The sequence below is a fragment of the Paroedura picta genome, chromosome 1 (genome assembly GCF_049243985.1).
Source record: "Paroedura picta isolate Pp20150507F chromosome 1, Ppicta_v3.0, whole genome shotgun sequence".
In the NCBI taxonomy this organism is placed as follows: Eukaryota; Metazoa; Chordata; class Lepidosauria; order Squamata; family Gekkonidae; genus Paroedura; species Paroedura picta.
The window spans coordinates 89,552,195-89,571,344 of record NC_135369.1 but is presented as its reverse complement, the minus strand read 5'-3'; the positions used below and the strand labels follow the sequence as shown (position 1 = coordinate 89,571,344).

At 41.9% G+C, this 19,150-nt stretch overlaps 1 protein-coding gene across 29 annotated transcripts in view; it reads left to right on the top strand.

The window, feature by feature from the left end:
- AFDN (afadin, adherens junction formation factor) overlaps positions 1 to 19,150 on the top strand; it is a 132,280-nt gene that overhangs the window by 35,228 nt on the left and 77,902 nt on the right. For 24 of the 29 annotated variants that reach the window (XM_077347310.1, XM_077347274.1, XM_077347293.1 and 21 more), the window contains exons 4-8: positions 3,773 to 3,930; positions 6,062 to 6,222; positions 8,893 to 9,050; positions 13,328 to 13,439; positions 14,067 to 14,234. In XM_077347310.1, coding sequence (XP_077203425.1) covers positions 3,773 to 3,930; positions 6,062 to 6,222; positions 8,893 to 9,050; positions 13,328 to 13,439; positions 14,067 to 14,234 — 757 coding nt within the window. The remainder of the gene's footprint in view (positions 1 to 3,772; positions 3,931 to 6,061; positions 6,223 to 8,892; positions 9,051 to 13,327; positions 13,440 to 14,066; positions 14,235 to 19,150) is intronic. The other 5 variants (XM_077347302.1, XM_077347284.1, XM_077347368.1 and 2 more) reach the window with 1 other exon arrangement.

Genomic DNA, 19,150 nt, shown 5'->3' with positions numbered 1-19,150 from the left:
TTCACAGGCAGAGCTCATTGGGTGCAACCCATATTCTGAAACTGCATGAGACCTCATATGTTTCTCAGAGTTGAAAACCAGAGTTCAGCACTAGCTCTATTGTAGAAATCACACGGATCACTCGTTGGGTTGAGGGGACTGTGCTGTTGATGCTTTGAGGCTAGGGAGTGTGGTCATGGAAAGTATAATTTAAAAGAAATTGAACTCCTTTCATGGGTCTTTGGTCTTCTGTGTAGACAAATGGGGAACAGCACTGGCCTGCCAAGGGAGAGGATTTTCTAGCTTCTAAGGAATGGAGAGGGCAGCCCTCCCCTCATTATATGCTCTGTACACCCACTGAAAGCATTCTAAAGTTGAGGGATGCTGTTTTCCCTCAGTTCTTCTCTTGCTGCTGAACTGAGAGGATCTTCTAGCTTCTCCATTTGCTCACCTTGCCACCTTCCCCATCCATTTCCCCATGTTCCTTTGTGGGTCCGTTAAGCTGGTATTGTTTCCTGATTAGCATTGTTCAGTGGTCAACTTTGTGGCACCCAGCAACCTATCTTGTTAGATTTCCACTGGCTGGGTCATCACTGTTGGGGTCTGGGGTGGAGCCACCATTCAGCTGTCTATGTATGGGGAGAGGGGAGGGTGTTTCCTCTTCAGAGTCCTCCTCTTCCACGTCACTTGTCTCTGGGGACTGTGTGGATTCTGCTGCTACTGCCAAGCTTGCCCCTGTTCTGGTCCCTGACTACTGCCCTCCCCCTTCCTCTTTTCAGCTGGCCTCTGCTCCTCCTTCATTTCTCTCTCCCTCCTCCAGTGTTCTTCTGTCTCTCGCACCAGTTCTTCTATCACTCCATTCTTCTTCTCTTCGACCATCACCGCCACCCTCTCCCAGCGCTTCCTTTTATCCTTCTCCATGAATCCCAAATCCACCATCCCTACTCCCCCCCCAGTTGGTTCCTGCTGTTGTCTCTTTTCCCTTCTCTGCTCCTATTGCCCCCCCCCTCCCTGTTAATCAGGGGCGGGCTCTTCTATCCCTATCCGTGACCAGCCCCACCTGAGCAGGGGTATGGTCAGTGTTCAGCATCTGTGATCCTGGCACTTGGCTTCACCTGGGCCCATGCTTAAGCTTGGAGCAGCTGTGTTGTCTGGCTGTCAGGTGAGCTTTGTCCCAGAGTTGGGGGCCAGTGCACCATTCAAGCTGGAGCTCCCATTGGGGTGCATCTTTGGCAGCCTTGGCATGCTGCTGCATGAGTGAGTCAGTGGACACTATGGGGGGGGGGCTGGGGGCAGCTGATCTCTCCTGGGGTTGGATAAAGTTATTGCACGTAGAGGCATTAGGCCTTGCCAAGCAGAAGATGAATGCTGGAAAGTATGCAGCAGATTGTTATTCGCAATCCATGGAATTTGACATAGACTTCCTTTGAATCCTCTGTGGACATGAGTTTCCTTGAACTTATGGCTATTCATTATGCTTTCGCCTCTTTTGCAGACTTGCTCCTCAAGTAACATGATCAAGTGTAGACAAACAGCACTATGGCAGTGTTTTATGTCAACAAGCAAGGTCATTGTCTCTCTGCAGATAAGGTGCAAAAATTTGGAATTGGGAAATGCAGAACATTTCCCTCCATCTTATTCATGTTACTGGGATCTACAATGCTGCAGTGGGGCAATGAGCATCTTCACCCTTCCATATCATGAATGGTCTCTGTCGCTATATAAATCTAATTATTTTATAAATTATTTTATAAATTTAAAAAAATCCTTCTGGTATACGAGCAGTGGGGCTACCCACTGCAGATCTGTTTGCCACCTTATACATTGTTAAGGTGCCTCTCTTCTGTTTGCTGGAAGGCCACAACTCAGTCCCTAGAGGATGCTTTTAAGGTCTCTGGACCCGAGAGTCTTTTATACACTTTCCTCTATCCCCTTATAAGGAGAGTACTGGGTGGGATTCGTACTCAGGACTCCCACTGCGTTTTGATTGCCCCTTTTTGGTCCTGGCAGGTTTGTTTTGCAGAACTGCTTCTCTTGTCCAATGTGTGTTTTATTCTTTGGAGCCTGCAGCATATGGCTCCTTACATTTGGAGCCTCCTTACATATGGCCCTTTCAGGTATTAGGATCTGTCCATGCTTAACCTGATGGTTTGGTTTCTCCACCTCTTCCTGGCTTAGTTTTTTCTCAGTAAGTGTTGTAGGTATTATTCCATAACTGGAAGTTCTCCATTCCTAACTCTTATGCTAGGAAACAGGTCCATTTTTCAGATTGGATAAGAAGCAATAGCTCTGTCCCTTCATCTACCTTCTTGTCCCTGTTTTTTGATTACCTTTTGTCCCTTAAGAACTCAGACCTGGCCCTTTCCTCTGTGAAGGTACATCTGGCAGCAATTTCAGCTTTCCATGATATCATGGATGGGGTATCAGTTTTTCCCATTATACCGCCGTACAATTCTTCAAGGGTCTACAGTGTATGCCCTCCAAGGCCACCTGTAGTACCACAGTTGGTTTCTTTGCTCTTTTTTTGTCTTGTTTAATGCTGACTTCCTTTGAGCCACTTTGCAGCTGTTCTCTATCCGAGAGCCAGTTTGGTGTAGTGGTTAGGAGTGTGGACTTCTAATCTGGCATGCCAGGTTTGATTCTGCGCTCCCACACATGCAACCAGCTGGGTGACCTTGGGCTCGCCACGGCACTGATAAAACTGTTCTGACCGAGCAGTGATATCAGGGTTCTCTCAGCCTCACCCACCCCACAGGGTGTCTGTTGTGATGGGAGGAATGGGAAGGCGACTGTAAGCCGCTTTAGACTCCTTTGGGTAGGGAAAAGCGGCATATAAGAACCAACTCTTCTTCTTCTTCTCCCTTAAAGTGTGTTTCTTGGTTGCCATCATCTCTGCTAGGTATGTGGAGGGAACTGGTGACACACAGGGGATGGACCCTAGTTTTCCAGTTTTCCCCTACAACCTAGTTTTGAATTCTTATCCAATGTTCTACAATGTTCTACTTGTTTCCAGCCTTCTCTTTGCCTGTGTTCTTTCTTGACTGTGTCGCCAGTAAAAAAAACAAAAAAAACTGTGCTTGGGTTGGAGGTTAAAAGATCTTGTGGTCTCCTTGCAAACTATATCCAAGTGGATTTTTTGAGCTATCAGGGTATGCTATGAGCATGCTGGGACTGCCTGTCCTTTGACCATTTGGGCTCATCCCACTGGCGCACAAGCCTCTTCATGGCATTCCACATGGGGGTCCCACTGTATGAGGTCTGCAGAGCTGCTACCTGGTTGTTGGAGGACATGTTCATCTGGTGCTATGTGATCAATGCAAATAACCAAAGAGACATGGCAGTTGGCAAGGTGGTCCTGCACTCTGTTTGGCTAGAGCTCTGTACTCAATACCTGGAAGCTAAGTACTCTCCCCTATGGACTGCCCAGAAGACCAAAGACAAAAACAGGGTTGCACTTACCTGTAACACTTGTTTATTGAATTGTCTTCTGTGCAGGCATACATTCCCTCCCTCCATAGCTCTTGCTGTGGCTTGCTTCACCACAGGGGGACTTGGTGGTGTGGAAGGACGGGGAGAAATGGTGCCCCTCGTCCTCAGCACAGCCTCTCTTAAGGATCTAGAAAATTCTCTCTGTTAGTGGGCCTGGGCATGCATAGTACCTGTGTGTGCCTGAACACAGGACCACTTGATGAATAGAAGTTACAAGTAAGTGTAACCCTATTTTGTCTTCAATTTTATGTAAGATTTTACTTGGAAGTTGAAGTGGTTAGAGTTGCTTGCTGGTTTGTTTCAGAAGGCTCAAAGCAACGGCCCTGAGAAACAAGAAAAGGAGGGAGTGATCCAGAACTTCAAACGAACTCTGTCGAAGAAAGAAAAGAAGGAAAAAAAGAGGCGAGAGAAAGAGGCATTGCGGCAAGCTTTGGATGACAGACCATTTCATGGGGATGATATGTGAGTTCCAGTTTCTAATTTATACATTTCTGTACATAGATGAATTGTTCCAGAGTGGATATAGAACACTCTTATAACATGGGTTGATGTTTGCTTGGCTAACTATGATTTGTTCAGAATATGTGGATTTTGAGTTTCATAATTACACACTCAAGATTTATTGTGGGGAGTGGGTCGTTTAAGTCTGCACTATTTGTACCTCTTTGTTGGCATGGATGTTTGTATTTTGTGTGTTTTCTTCTATGGTCGTTGCATTAAGGAAAATAGCAAAAATGACTGGAACGCACAGAATCTGCTGCCTTTGTCTTTCCTGTTGCTTGAAGCACTTTTGTTGTTTCTTTCCCCATAATACATTCAGTGCTTTTTGGCAGATGTTTCCTTTAAATCCTTTCCCTGAGCAAGAGCTAGACTTGCCAACTCTAGGTTGCAAAATTCCTGAAGATTTGAGGACAGTGTCTGTGGAAGGGTAGAGGTTAGGGAGTAGAGTGAGCGCATGAGAGATGACATCATGTTCATGTCAAAAGTTAACTTCTTCCATTCCTCTGATATTGCTTCCTTCTACTGAAATCCAGTGTTTGAATTTAAATTTCATGCCTCATATCACTGAACTTAAAAGCACCTCTCAAAATTTTCATCAGAGTTTTCTTAGTGTTAAGGTGGGAAAATATCTAATTTAGAGACTCAGGAAGATGCCTGCCAACAGCAATCCTGTCCTTTCCTAAATCCCCTCTAGCTTTTAGTACCTTGACAAGCAATTATTTATCAGTTTCTCTGCTTCTCTATGGTATACTATTGGAGAAATGGAAGTCCTAGAGCACTGACTCTCTGTAGCAACCTTAAGACATCCATTGGGAAAGAACCTTGTAGTCTGGAATTCTGTTTAGTTCCAGGAAAATGCTAGGTTCCAACTACAAGTTGGCAACTGTAGTAGGAACAGCAGCATGATAATATATTGTAGTCTAAAGATCTTCCCAGCACATGTGGTGCTCTATTAATTTCACTTTACTGTTGAATGGAAGTATTGATAGAAAGCTTGTGTTGTCTTTCAGTCTCAATTTAACTTAATAATTCTTGGTTTTACAGTATTATAATTTTGAAAGGCGTTGTAGATTCCACAGATGAGAAACCCAAACAATTCCTATCCTTGTTCCCAAAATTATACATTCTAGTTCATGTTTGTATTCATTCAGTATGTATTCCTTGAGTTGGATGCTTACTCCAAGCATATCTCTCCAGCAGGATCACAGGCAATCCATGCAACAAAGGCTTCCTAGTTGGGGAATACAGATTGGCAGGATATTTTTTTTGTACAGTAATATTTAGAAAAAATGTGGTAGCTGATTTATTAGGTAGACAAGAGCTATTGTTTTAGACTGAAGACATTCCTTTTATCACTTCAGCACTGGAATGCTAGGCAGCTGAGGCAATCATGACTACTTTTCTTTAAAACTGCTTGGACCAGTACATTCCCAAGTCTTTTCAGAATGAATGAATGGTCATCCATGTGTTTTTCAGTTTACCCCAGAAAAAGCTCTTGTATTCAGTTTTTAAAAATTCTTGTTCTTTTAAGTTCTAGAACTTTCCCACAAATATATATACTACTTCGCCTGTTCATGTGTGACCTCTACCAAATGGTCCTAATTAGGGAGAAGAGTTGGGTTTATTTTCCCCTGATTATTTCAAAACAATTTTCACTGTAGTGACTATAAGATTGCATGCATGTTTTGATAGTTATTTATCTATTTTGATATATGTGAATATACTTGAAGTTGGTATTTGTAGGCAAAACAAGCTTTCTGAAGGAAGCTGTAAAACTGCTGTTTTAAACTACTTTTAAACTGTGTAAATGTAAATGGATTGTTATTGAGCCCTTAATATATTCAGTTTAATTTTCTTGCTGATTTGTCTGCACTTGATATTTAATAGTATGTACATTTTTACATCAAGACATATCTTGGATGGAGTTCATGTTGTAAGACAGAAAAGCTTATTCTAAGCGTATTGTAACAAAATTTATAAGGAAATTTGTCAGTAAGTCATGCTGTTTGTATTCTTTTGTCTGCTTCATTGTGAATGATTCTTTGGATCAAGAAGAATAAATAATGTGTGATTCTTTTAATTAATTTGGCAGTGAGAATTCTCGTCTTGCAGCAGAGGTCTACAAAGATATGCCTGAAACAAGTTTCACTCGCACAATATCCAATCCAGAGGTGGTGATGAAACGACGGAGACAACAAAAACTAGAGAAAAGGATGCAAGAGTTCCGGAGTTCTGATGGCAGGCCAGATTCAGGTGATGATTTAATTGCAAATTCTATGGAAGGTGAAACTGTTCAGGAACTTTAGATTTTGCCCATTTCCCTCTAATCAGCTTGGTGTTATGGTTAAGAGAGGCAGCCTCTAATCTGGAGAATCAGGTTTGATTTCCCTCTCCTCCACATGCAGTCACCCTTGGTGATCTTGTGCCAGTCACAGTTCTCAGAATACTTTCAGCCTCACCTACACCACAGGGTGTTTGTTGTGGGGAGAGGGAGGACAGACGATTGTAAGCCACTTTGAAACTCCTTCAGGTAGTAAAAAGTGAGGTAAAAAACCCCAGCTCTTCTCTGTTCTCTAAGTCTTTGAATATGATTCAGAGAGTTGGTTGTGGTCTATTAATCATAATATTGCGTAGACGTCTACTGTAATGGTCTTGCCAGATTACAGCGACCTTTACAGTTCATTCAAATAACCAAATCAAGGGAGGAGATGAGATACAAAGTGGTTTCATTCCAAGGTTCAGGATTCCAGAGGTTAGGCAAACACAAAAGTCAAGGCTTTCAGGATTCAAAGAAGGATATCAGCTGCTCAGACTCAATCCTGCAGCAACTCATCATCACTTTCAGCTTGAAACAGTCACCTGGCTTTCATCTGTAGGGTAGGGGAAGATAAATCTGTACAAGCTCATGGCTGTAAGTCTTTGCTTGCACCTCCTCTACTAGTTTGATGGCTTCTGTTGCCTCTGGTCTAGCAATGCTGGCCTCTTCTTTCTGACGAGTTCTCAACATTGCTGAGACCTGGCTAAGCCATGATACCCACCTATCCTTTCTTCAGTTGTGCAACAAAATCTTTGTTATCCAGCCAAATGTGAACTGGGGGTTACTGGTTCATCAAAAGTGCTGGAAATAGAAGCTTATCTCTGCACAAATCAATGAGGAGTAATCACACCTGCCATTTTGGAATCATTATGGAGATTGCTCCCATTAGGACATGTATGTGCCTGAAGATACAGAGTTATGGTTGCTGTGTGGGGGGAACTTGCCATGAGGACAGTGTCAGTTAACTGAACATTATAGATTATTAAGTGCTGGATAATAAACCTTTAGCCTTAAATATTAAAATTAGCATGTCCTCATTATGTTTCACCCTAATATTTAAACAGTGTTGCACCCTTTTGAGCCCACTGACTTAAGTGGATTTAGAAAAGTGTAAGGATTGCACTTTGAAATAGGCATTTTTAAAAGACCCCTCACAAATAGAGATCCTGTTTCTTCTGAAGCTTAGACCAGTAGAAATTCATAAAATAATTTTCAAAAGGGCAGAACCAACCATTGCTTTCAAAATATCATCCTAAATAGGTCATAATTCTTAATCTTCTGAAGTTCAGAATAGATCTTGCCCAGTATGTTATCTCCCTTGAAAAGGGAGTTCCAAGCATGTATACGTTTAGTAGATATGCTTACAGCTACAAGAAAAATTTTTTGTTACACCAACTGAAGAAATGAGTTCAGCTGAAAAAAAGAATTGGACATGAGCAAGCTGGGTAAGTGGGGGGGAAGTCTACTTGGTCATTGTATGGTAGTATGTCATTTAATTTTAAATATATTTCTGTCTCAGTGGATGATTGTAAGGTAGCCTTTATTGATCTGCAGGTAGATAGGATCCCTAGAAATCATTTATGGCAAAAGCTGGAAAGGCTTTCAGTACATAGTAGACTTACTATGTTTGATACGAACACTATACGAACCACCTTTGAGGACATGTACAGTGTAGTATCAAAGGTCATTTAACTAATCTGTTTCTGTTGCAGAAAGGGATCTTTTGGCTCCCTTTCCATTCAACTTGTATCTTGAGGACATGGTGCAAAGGTTGAACAAACAATTTTTTCATTATCACATGCTGGCATTCATTCTGGCTTCTGTCTTGCCCTATATTAACAACATGATTATGTTAGCAAGAACTCCAGTATGATTGCATTGCCTTACGAAGGCTTTATCTGTTGCAAAGAAGGAGGACTAGTAATTAATCATTCTCAGTTTAAGGTGATGGAATTCTCCAAATACAAGTCTTGGAATGTTTAGAATTGGCACGTAGACAGGAAACCTGCTGAACAAGGTATTAAATTTAGTTATTTAGGAGTAATTTTTCATGCAAATATGAATTGGTCATATCATCTTAGAATTGCATACTCCATAGCTGCAGTAATAATAAAGGCAATTGACTATTTTTTTTTTTTACATGGGAGGCTTGCTGTTTGTCCCTGCAGTTATAACAACATTTAATATCAACATTGGGTCATAGTTTCTTTATGGTGCACCTATTTTATTTGAGGAAAGTTTGACACAATATTATTCAGTAAACAGTCCTTTCAGAGGAGGTAAGGATCATCCCAAATTGTTAAAGATAGGCTGAGCAGAATTGGCATAAAATAAGATCTAATCAAAGAAGGTGCAGTGTGATACATGATCAATGAGATTTGCTTTCTGAAGGTGGGTGATTCATCTAAAACCAACTCATCAGGTTAAAGCATCAATCAGCCTTATTTCAGAAACACTGTTCTGCCCTTTCTACTGTCAAGAAAGGTGAGTTCTTAACTGACCTCTGTCTTTTTGATGATCTCTGGAATAGATTTGTAAAATAAATGAATTTCAGTTTTGATGATGCATTTGTATCTCATTAAAATGTAATGAAATGCATTTCACAGGTGGAACACTGAGGATTTATGCAGACAGTTTGAAACCAAATATACCATACAAGACAATCCTGCTGTCCACTACAGATACTGCAGATTTTGCAGTTATTGAAGCTCTGGAGAAGTATGGTTTGGAAAAGGAAAATCCCAAGGATTACTGTATCGCTCGAGTAAGTAAATTGATTAAAGAAAATAATTTGAAGATTGTTTTGATTTCTGAAAGCTAATAGTTGGAGCACATTTTCTTACGTCTCATCTTAATACAATGTAATGATGATTCTCTTGTTCTATTCAATTTCAGCATCAAAATGTTTACAATGCATCCAAGTGACTTTCTATGTAGCAGCTTCCTTGCAAAGCCAGTAAAATAAATCAGAGCATTGCCTTATTTGAAGCCAACATTGAGTAGAGGTGACATGATAATGTTTTCAGGGCTTCAGCTAAGTGGGTTTCATACTTTGAATTAAATGGAGCTTTTTAAGGCCTAATGATAGTTACTGATTTAAATCTTACTATATTTGTTTTTGCTACAGCTATAATACAGGGTGGCTTGATGAGAAAGACTGTTGGCCATCAAGGGCTGAGTGAATTCATCTGTTCTGTCTGCCTGATTGCTCTCTGGGACTTTTATCTCCTTCCCGAGATAAAACGGGAAAGATCCTTACTGTAGTCTTGAGACCAAAACCCATAAATCTGATTCAGCAGTAAAGCTCTGTTGAATTACAGCCAGAGAGGCCTTTACAGTTGCAGTTTACAGGCTGGCCTGAATTGTCAGGGAGACATGAATTGTCAGGGAGACATGTTTGGTCCCTCATAGTTTTTCATATTATGTTTACTTGCCAGCTTCTTTGATTGTCCTGATTCGGCAAAAAGAAGGGATGTAAATTTTATAAATAAGCTAAGAGTTGATGAGGTTGGACCAATTTCTTAGTTTTTGTGATGCAAAGTGAGTGGATATTTATCTTTTACCCATTGATGAATGAGTATTATCTTTATTTGGCATTTAGCCAACATGTCCTTAGCCTAAGTGTTAACTGTTATGTTGACTATTTATGATAGTGTTTTTCATTTCAAATCGTTGCAAATATTTCAGTATATCTTCCTGTTCCCACCCTGCCCTGAGATATCATAGTGAGGGGTGGTATATAAATCTTTAAACCCCCCCCCCCCCGCTCTGGAGGAGCGGGAGGAATAAAAGAGTAAGGGCAAGTGGGGAGGAGTTAGGGCGGGCCCTGTCTGGGATAAAAACTTGGGGGGCCCAATCAGGAGCCATGAAGTGGCTCCTGATTGGGCCCCCGAGTGTCCATCCAAGGCCATTGGCCCGCTTGCCCAAGCCTCGCTTGCCCTAGCTGGAGAGTCACCAGACAGAAGACGCTGCCTGCCCGGTGAGTCCTCCAGCCGCTCTCTTCCCACTAGGGAAAGGAGCAGGGATGGCGCGTCGAAGATGCGGCGTCCCTGCTTCTTTCCCGCCCTGGGACACTTCCTCAGGAGGCTTCTGCCGGGCCCAGGCGCTCCCTTGCTGCCGCGAAGGACCGCCTGGGCCCGACAGAAGCCGCGCCTGCCCACCCCCGCCGTTCTCCCGGCTTCTCCCAGGCCCAGCCGCTCCTTTGCGGATGCGAAGGTGTGCCTGGGCCCGGCAAAAGCCTCGCCCTCTCTCCGCCGCCGTTTTCCGGCTTCAGCTGGGCCCAGCCGCTCCTTCGCAGCTGCGAAGGAGCGCCTGGGCCCGCCGCCATTTCCAGCCTTCTGCCGGGCCCAGGCACTTCCTCGCGGCCCCGAGGGTGCGCCTGGCCCCGGAACAAGCCACCAAACTTCTTAGGCTCCTGCCGGGCCCCGGATTCCCCGGGGTCCGGCAGAAGTCCACCCAGCACACACACACACTGCTCTTCCCCCTGCCCAACCCACCTCACCTCTCCCTTAACCCTCCCTTCCCAACCCACACACATGCACGCACATACACACACCTTTTACCCACACAAAGATGCGTACACACACACACTGCCATCTCCCTCCCACTTCCCCCTTGCCAACCCGCCCCTTCACATATACCCCTCTCCCATCCCATTCTATCTACCTCCCTGCCTGCCTTCTTCCTTCCTTCTTTCCTTCCTCCCTTTCTCCATCTCCTTCTTCTCTCTCTGTCTCTCCCTCTCACTTACTTCCTCTCTTAATTCCTTGATCCCTTCCTGTGCTTCTCCCTTCTATCCATCCCTGCAAAATCCTCTTCCCCTCCTTTCTCCTTCCCACTCCTCCTCCCCTCTTCTAACTTCCTTCACAACATTCTTCCTCCCCACACACTAGCGCCTATAGCACTAATATTTATTTAATTAAAACCCCAAGGCTTATAGCACAGCCTCAAAGCATACGCACATACTTAAGCCTCCACTGACCAGACGTGTTTCATCAATAGTCAGACATCAAATAAAACCAGCATACAGAAAATACATTAGATACATGTTGGCTCCTTTACATAAAATTATATACTCAGGAGACTATGGGCCTATATTGTTATTATTGTTATTAAATATATATCTTGCCACTCCCCAGCAGGCTCGTGGCGGGTAACAGCAGTCTTAAGACTCATTAAAAATTCCTATTAAAAGACTCTAAAATCAACTCTGTGGACCAGAAGGCCAGATAATGTTTCAAAAGCCGGCCCTGGTCAGGGTAAGGACTTTCAGTGTCTACTAAGCATCTTGTAATCAGGAAGATAGTTCCATGACTTTTGTTTGGGTCAGGATATTTTTTCCTTTTTGTTTCATCCTGACTATCTAGGCTTGGAATCTGTCAAGCCCTGATAAAGACTTCTGAAATCATAAGGAGTATATTCCCTCTCTGAAGAGAGTAGGCTTCTTTGCATAGATGATTCCCATTATTCGTCCACATCAGCTTTGATTTCTTGTCTCCACTGATGTGTGTGTGTGGAGGGGGGTCTCTCCAGTTCATTTCTGGCTGAGCGAAGGAGACCCATAGGGAAATTTGTCTTACTTAGCTTCCCTCTGGAGGTTTTTCCTATAGTACAAGAGAGAAAAAAATGCCTGGACCAAGTTTAGTGAGGGTATGCTTACCCCCTGTTCCCTACTGTGGTGCTTGGTTTGTTGGAAGATGGGAGTTGCCTTATAATGAGGCTTGGTATTCAGAATTAACAGATAAGAACTGCATTCTCAGTTTTACCATAGCTATACATAACTTGCCCACCATCGTGTTATTACGTAGCTTCTGTGGTATGAAGAAAATTCTTCATGTCAGTTTTCATTTGTGTCATAGTGTTCTTTACTGTATTCCAGCTTGCTTTTCAAAATGAATTGGGGGTGTTCACTGTTTATTGGTTTATGAAGCATCTTTATTGACAATAGAATCATTGTTTTTTTCCTATAGATTATGGTATCAGTGTTAAAAATGGGGGGGGGGGGTTAGTGTCAAGATACCATGTTAGAATAGACAGTGAGGATTTTACAACCCCTGAAATCATGGTAATTTCATCTTTTGTAAAGACTGCTTCTTACTTCAAGTTTATTTAAACATAAAAAATGAAGTGGCTGCTCTGATTTCCCAATAGTGGTTGATAGATCTTGGGCAAAGTCTATTAGCAATGACAATTCCCTAGCTGTCTGATTGTTGAATCCATAAGGTGCAAATGATTTCCAAAGGTAAACATCCTAAACAGTATTTCAGTGCTATAGTATATTGTTGGCTTTTACTGTGTTCACTTGTTTTCTTAATTATAAGCACATAGAGATTTGCTCGGTTTCCTCGTATTACCTTGCATTGTTTTGAGAGAGAACTATACTGCATTCATTGCCTGTGGTGACTTTTCTCCATACTGTCTCAATTCATATATTATGATACACAACTATTTGATAGTATATATTATCACCCCCTTACCTCTTTAGATATCAGTACTGAATGCCAGAATATACCCATTGGTGGGTGGCCAGGCTGTTCCTTTGATGTTTTGTATTATATTAATTAAGCTGTTAATGCTTTTTCCTTTAAAGATTTTTTTTAAAGCATGAAGATATGTTTTCCTTATTGCTTGTTAGATCACTTTTCGAGTGGGGAGGGAGCAAGCCAATGTGTTGGGAGGAACAGAATGTCATTTTTCATATTTTCATCCAGCTTCTATACTGAATTCATGTTAAAGCACTGCATATTTAAAGGCAAATATAAAAATGCAGGGAGGCAAGTATAAATCTTCAACCACATTATTTTTTCCTCTTTTTGATTTGTAATAACAGATGCATAAAATGAGACATGAGATAAGCTTGCCTATACATTCTTTCCTACTTGTTAGTTATGGATCTCAGTAGCCCAGTGGATTCAAGGAAGAAGGATGTTGTATAACTTGTAGCAACATACTTTTCATGCTGAGTGAGTAATAAAAGTAGTGTTGCCTTTAAGCACTATGGGTAACTGTTCTGAGTAAATTCACTGTTTATCTTTTCTGTAGGTCATGCTTCCTCCTGGTGCTCAGCATTCTGATGATAAAGGTGCTAAAGAATCTATTCTGGATGATGATGAGTGCCCACTTCAGATATTCAGGGAATGGCCAAGTGACAAAGGTAATTGTTCAGTATGTATTTTTAAATCTTGTGACACTGTGTTAGAGAGAATCCATCTTCATTTATGTGCTTGTACTAGGATTGTTGGCTCTTTAAAGAGAGCAGTATTAGAGTTTTTACACAGGAAATGGGAGTGTGTTATCAGTTTGCTGTGTGCATTGTACTGCTCTCACCACCTTTAAATGCTTATATAATTTTTCTGGATTTTTAACATATGGTGTCTAATTCTAATACTCTATGCTCTGTTTTGATTTGCTGTAGTCCTAGTCAGGTTACATTGCTTATAAGATGTCTTATCCTGTTGATTACTTCAATTTACACTGTGTAATCCTTCCTGAGTCTCAGTGAGAAACATGGGCTAGAAATAAAATAAAATTTATTTAGATTAGATAATGACAGTTGGATATAGTTGGTTAGTGGATTGTATCTTATATAATGTTTCTATGAATTGACACCATAACTTTCTCCCCTATCATCTTCTGCTATACCCTAACATTCTTGCAGAAATCCTTCCTTCCACAGAAAGGCTCAGTCGAAACCACACCAGTGTACATAATTAAAATTTTTACTTATACACGTACTAAAAGCAGTAGAGAACCAGTAAACTTTTTGTGTTTCTGTGTTTAGGAATATTAGTTTTTCAGTTGAAAAGGCGGCCACCTGATTATATCCCAAAGAAGTCAAAGAAACAAATTGATGCAAAGCCATTTAAAGGAAAGGAAAGAGTTGACGGGTCTGGTTATGGCTCTTCCCTTCCTCCAGAGAAACTACCTTATCTGGTTGAACTAAGTCCAGGTAAAAACTCCTTTGCAAACATTTGGATTTTAGAATAGTTCACATTAGAAAATAATTTGGGTAGACTTAAGTTGAGAGTTTCTTTTTTCTGTGATGCTTAATATTTGGCTTGGAGATGTTTTGCAGTTTACAAAATGCTTTAAAGAGTACTGTAGAGATTTATATATTATTTGTTTACATTATTTTGCCACCTTTCCACCCAAGTAGGGTTCCTAGGATGGAAAACATTTCAACGCTAAAGCTTCAACACATTAAATACATTTAACGTGTAGGTATAAACAACATATTTAAACAATTAAAAAATAACCTTGCAGTTTTATCCATAAAATGCCCATGTAGACATTTAACCCCCTTCAAGGATCGCTGCCTTGTTGTGGCAAGGGGGCTTGCGTAGTTCAGTGAAGCTATGAGCTATGCCGTGCAGGGCCACCCAAGACGGACAGGTCATAGCTGAGAGCTCTGACAAAAGGTGATCCACTGGAGAAGGAAATGGCAAACCACTCCAGTATCTTTGCCATGAAAACTCTATGGACAGTTCCAATAGGCATAACGATATGACGCTGGAAGATGAGCCCCTCAGGTCGGAAGGTGTCCAATATGCTACTGGGGATGAGCAGACGGCTAGTACGAGTAGCGCCAGAATGAATGAAGCGGCTGGGCCAAAGCCGAAAGGACGCTCAGTTGTGGAAGTAACTGGTGGCGAAAAGACAGTCCGATGCTGTAAAGATTTTTATTCCATAGGAACCTGGAACGTCAGATCCATGAATCAAGGCAAGCTGGACGTGGTTAAACAAGAAATGACAAGACTGAACATCGACATTTTAGGAATCAGTGAACTAAAATGGACAGGAATGGGTGAATTTAATTCAGATGACCATCAGGTATACTACTGTGGACAAGAATCTCGCAGAAGAAATGGAGTAGCCTTCATAATCAATAAGAGAGTAGGAAAAGCAGTCTTGGGATACAATCCCCAAAATGACAGAATGATCTCAGTTCGAATCCAAGGCAAACCATTCAACATCACAGTGATCCAGGTCTACGCCCCAACCACTGCTGCTGAAGAGGATGAAGTTGATCAGTTCTATGAAGCCCTACAACACCTTCTAGAAGCAACACCCAAAAATGATGTGCTTATCATCATGGGGGATTGGAATGCTAAAGTAGGAAGCCAAAAGATAACCGGGATAACAGGCAAGTTTGGCCTTGGAGTACAAAATGAAGCAGGGCACAGGCTGGTAGAATTTTGTCAAGAGAATACAATGGTCATAGCAAACACTCTTTTCCAGCAACCCAAGAGACGACTCTACACATGGACATCACCAGACGGTCAACACAGAAATCAGATTGACTATGTGCTCTGCAGCCAAAGATGGAAAAGTTCTATCCAGTCAATAAAAACAAGACCAGGAGCTGATTGTGGTTCAGATCATGAGCTTCTTGTTGCAAAATATAGGCTTAAATTGAAGAAAGTAGGGAAAAGCACTAGGCCACTCAGGTATGAACTAAATCATATCCCCGACGAATACACAGTGGAGGTGACAAATAGATTTAAGGAATTAGATCTGATAGACAGAGTGCCTGAAGAACTATGGATGGAGGTTCGCAACATTGTACAAGAGGTAGCAACTAAAACCATCCCAAAGAAAAAGAAATGCAAGAAATCAAAATGGCTGTCTGAGGAAGCTTTACAAATAGCTAAGGAGAGAAGGGAAGTGAAAGGCAAGGGAGAAAGAGAAAGATACACCCAACTGAATGCAGAATTCCAGAGAAAAGCTAGAAGAGATAAGAATGCCTTCTTAAATGAACAGTGCAAACAAATAGAAGAAAACAATAGAATCGGGAGGACCAGAGATCTTTTCAAGAAAATTGGAGATATGAAGAGAACGTTTCATGCAAAGATGGGTATGATAAGGGACCAAAATGGTAGGGACCTCACAGAAGCAGAAGAGATTAAACAAAGGTGGCAAAATTATACAGAAGAGCTATACAAGAGCGAGCTTAACATCCCTGATGACCACAATGGGGTAGTTACTGACCTGGAGCCAGACATCCTGGAATGTGAAGTCAAATGGGCCTTAAGAAGTCTGAGTAACAATAAAGCTAGTGGTGGTGACAGCATTCCAGTTGAACTATTCAAAATCTTAAAGGACGATGCAGTAAAAGTGCTACACTCAATATGCCAGCAAATTTGGAAAACTCAACAATGGCCACAGGATTGGAAAAGGTCAGTTTACATTCCAATTCCAAAGAAGGGCAATGCCAAAGAATGTTCAAACTACCGCACCATTGCACTAATTTCTCATGCTAGCAAAGTTATGCTCAAAATCCTACAAGCTAGGCTCCAGCAATATGTGGACCGAGAACTTCCAGAAGTACAGGCAGGATTTCGAAGAGGCAGAGGAACTAGAGATCAAATTGCCAACATACGCTGGATCATGGAGAAAGCTAGGGAGTACCAGAAGAACGTCTACTTCTGCTTCATTGACTATGCTAAAGCCTTTGATTGTGTGGAACACAACAAATTGTGGCAAGTTCTTAAAGAGATGGGAATACCAGAGCATCTTATTTGTCTCTTGAGAAATTTATATGCAGGTCAAGAAGCAACAGTGAGAACTGAACATGGAATCACTGACTGGTTCAAAATTGAGAAAGGAGTTCGGCAAGGCTGTATACTGTCGCCTTGCCTATTTAACTTGTATGCAGAGCACATCATGAGAAATGCGGGATTAGAGGAGTCACAAATTGGGATCAAGATTGCAGGGAGAAATATCAACAACCTCAGATATGCAGATGATACCACTCTAATGGCAGAAAGTGAAGAGGAATTAAAGAGCCTGTTGATGCGGGTGAAGGAGGAGAGTGCAAAAGTTGGCTTGAAACTCAACATCATGAAAACAAAGATCATGGCATCCGGCCCTCTCAATTCCTGGCAAATAGAAGGGGAAGAAATGGAGATAGTGACAGATTTTATTTTCCTGGGCTCCAAGATCACTGCAGATGGGGACTGCAGCAAAGAAATTAAAAGACGCTTGCTCCTGGGGAGGAAAGCTATGGCAAATCTAGACAGCATCCTAAAAAGCAGAGACATCACCCTGCCAACAAAAGTGCGTTTAGTCAAGGCTATGGTCTTCCCAGTTGCAATGTATGGCTGCGAAAGTTGGACCATAAGGAAGGCCGAGCGTCAAAGAATTGAGGCTTTTGAACTCTGGTGCTGGAGAAGACTCTTGCGAGTCCCTTGGACTGCAAGGCGAACAAACCGGTCAGTCCTAGAGGAGATCAGCCCTGACTGCTCTTTAGAAGGCCAGATCCTGAAGATGAAACTCAAATATTTTGGCCACCTCATGAGAAGGAAGGACTCCCTGGAGAAGAGCCTAATGCTGGGAGCGATCGAGGGCAAAAGAAGAAGGGGACGACAGAGAATGAGGTGGCTGGATGGAGTCACTGAAGCAGTAGGTGCAAACTTAAATGGACTCCAGGGAATGGTAGAGGACAGGAAGGCCTGGAGGATCATTGTCCATGGGGTCGCGATTGGTCGGACATGACTTCGCACATAACAACAACAACAAAGACATTTAAGGGGCAATCCTAAACAAGTCTGTTCTAAAGTAAGTCCCGTTCTAGTCAATTGGCTTATTCTCAGAAAAGTATTTTTAGGATTGCAGCCTTATTCTAATGATCAATATGAAAAAACGTGAAAAAATTACTATTTGCTGTCAGCTGATGTTTTATTCTCTGCCACAACATTATTTATATATATATATATATATATATATACACACACACACACATATACATATACATATACATATACGCTTGCTGGGGGGTAAACGGTCATGACTGGGGAAGGCACTGGCAAACCACCCCTTATTGAGTCTGCCATGAAAACGCTAGAGGGCGTCACCCCAAGGGTCAGACATGACTCGGTGCTTGCACAGGGGATACCTTTACCTTTACCTTTATACATATACATACATACATACATACATACATACATACATACACACACACACACACACACACACACACACACACATATATATATGTGTGTATATATATATATATATATATATATATATAAATGGATGCGTCATTCTTACAACTACAGAGGCTTTTAGAGTAAGCGTTATTATGTGCCTTGAGGAGCATGTGTTTGTATATAAAGCATTCATAGGAACTTGAAAAGCCTAGAACAGTGACTCATACAGAAACATAATGGTTAACAACCACGGTTGGGCGCTTTGGCACCTGAAGCGGCCGGTCTCTCCCGGTGTGCTGACGCCCCCCCCCCCTGTGGCGCTGGCTGCGCCGGGTGAGACCTGCTGCTTCAGGCGCCAAGGCACCCAACCCTAGAACAACTGCAGTGGTCAGTTGATTTTGTTGTGCATAGGTATCAATGGTGATGTATCCAATCACATCCAGCAGGGTTACCTACCATGAATTGAGACTGACTAGAAAGGAGGCATAGCCAGGTTGAAGAGGAAAGATTCCATCAATTCCATACATATTTTGTCTCTTTCCTTTGCTGGTAGATAGTTTAGGAAGTACTTGAGAGCCATTAAGCATAATGGGTCAGTTGTACTTGCTTAGCCATGAAACTTGTAAGATGTCATTTTAGTCACTTGCTAACTTTCAGACCAACCTAAATGATAAATAACCAAACAAAACCAGAAAAGACCCTTAACTAAGCAAAGCCATAAAAATAAGAGGAGAAAGGGTACAACACCATTCATGATGGAATGGCATGGAAAATACCCCATTAGTCAGTATCCTCAATCTGTGAAATGAATAAAGAAGTATAAACCACTTCAAAAAATTGTGAGGACAGTTGAATTTAGTCAATGTGGGAAGGATTAATTTCAAGTATATTTTGTCAAAAGCTTTTTCAGCATCAAGAGAGAGAATGGCAACTTTAC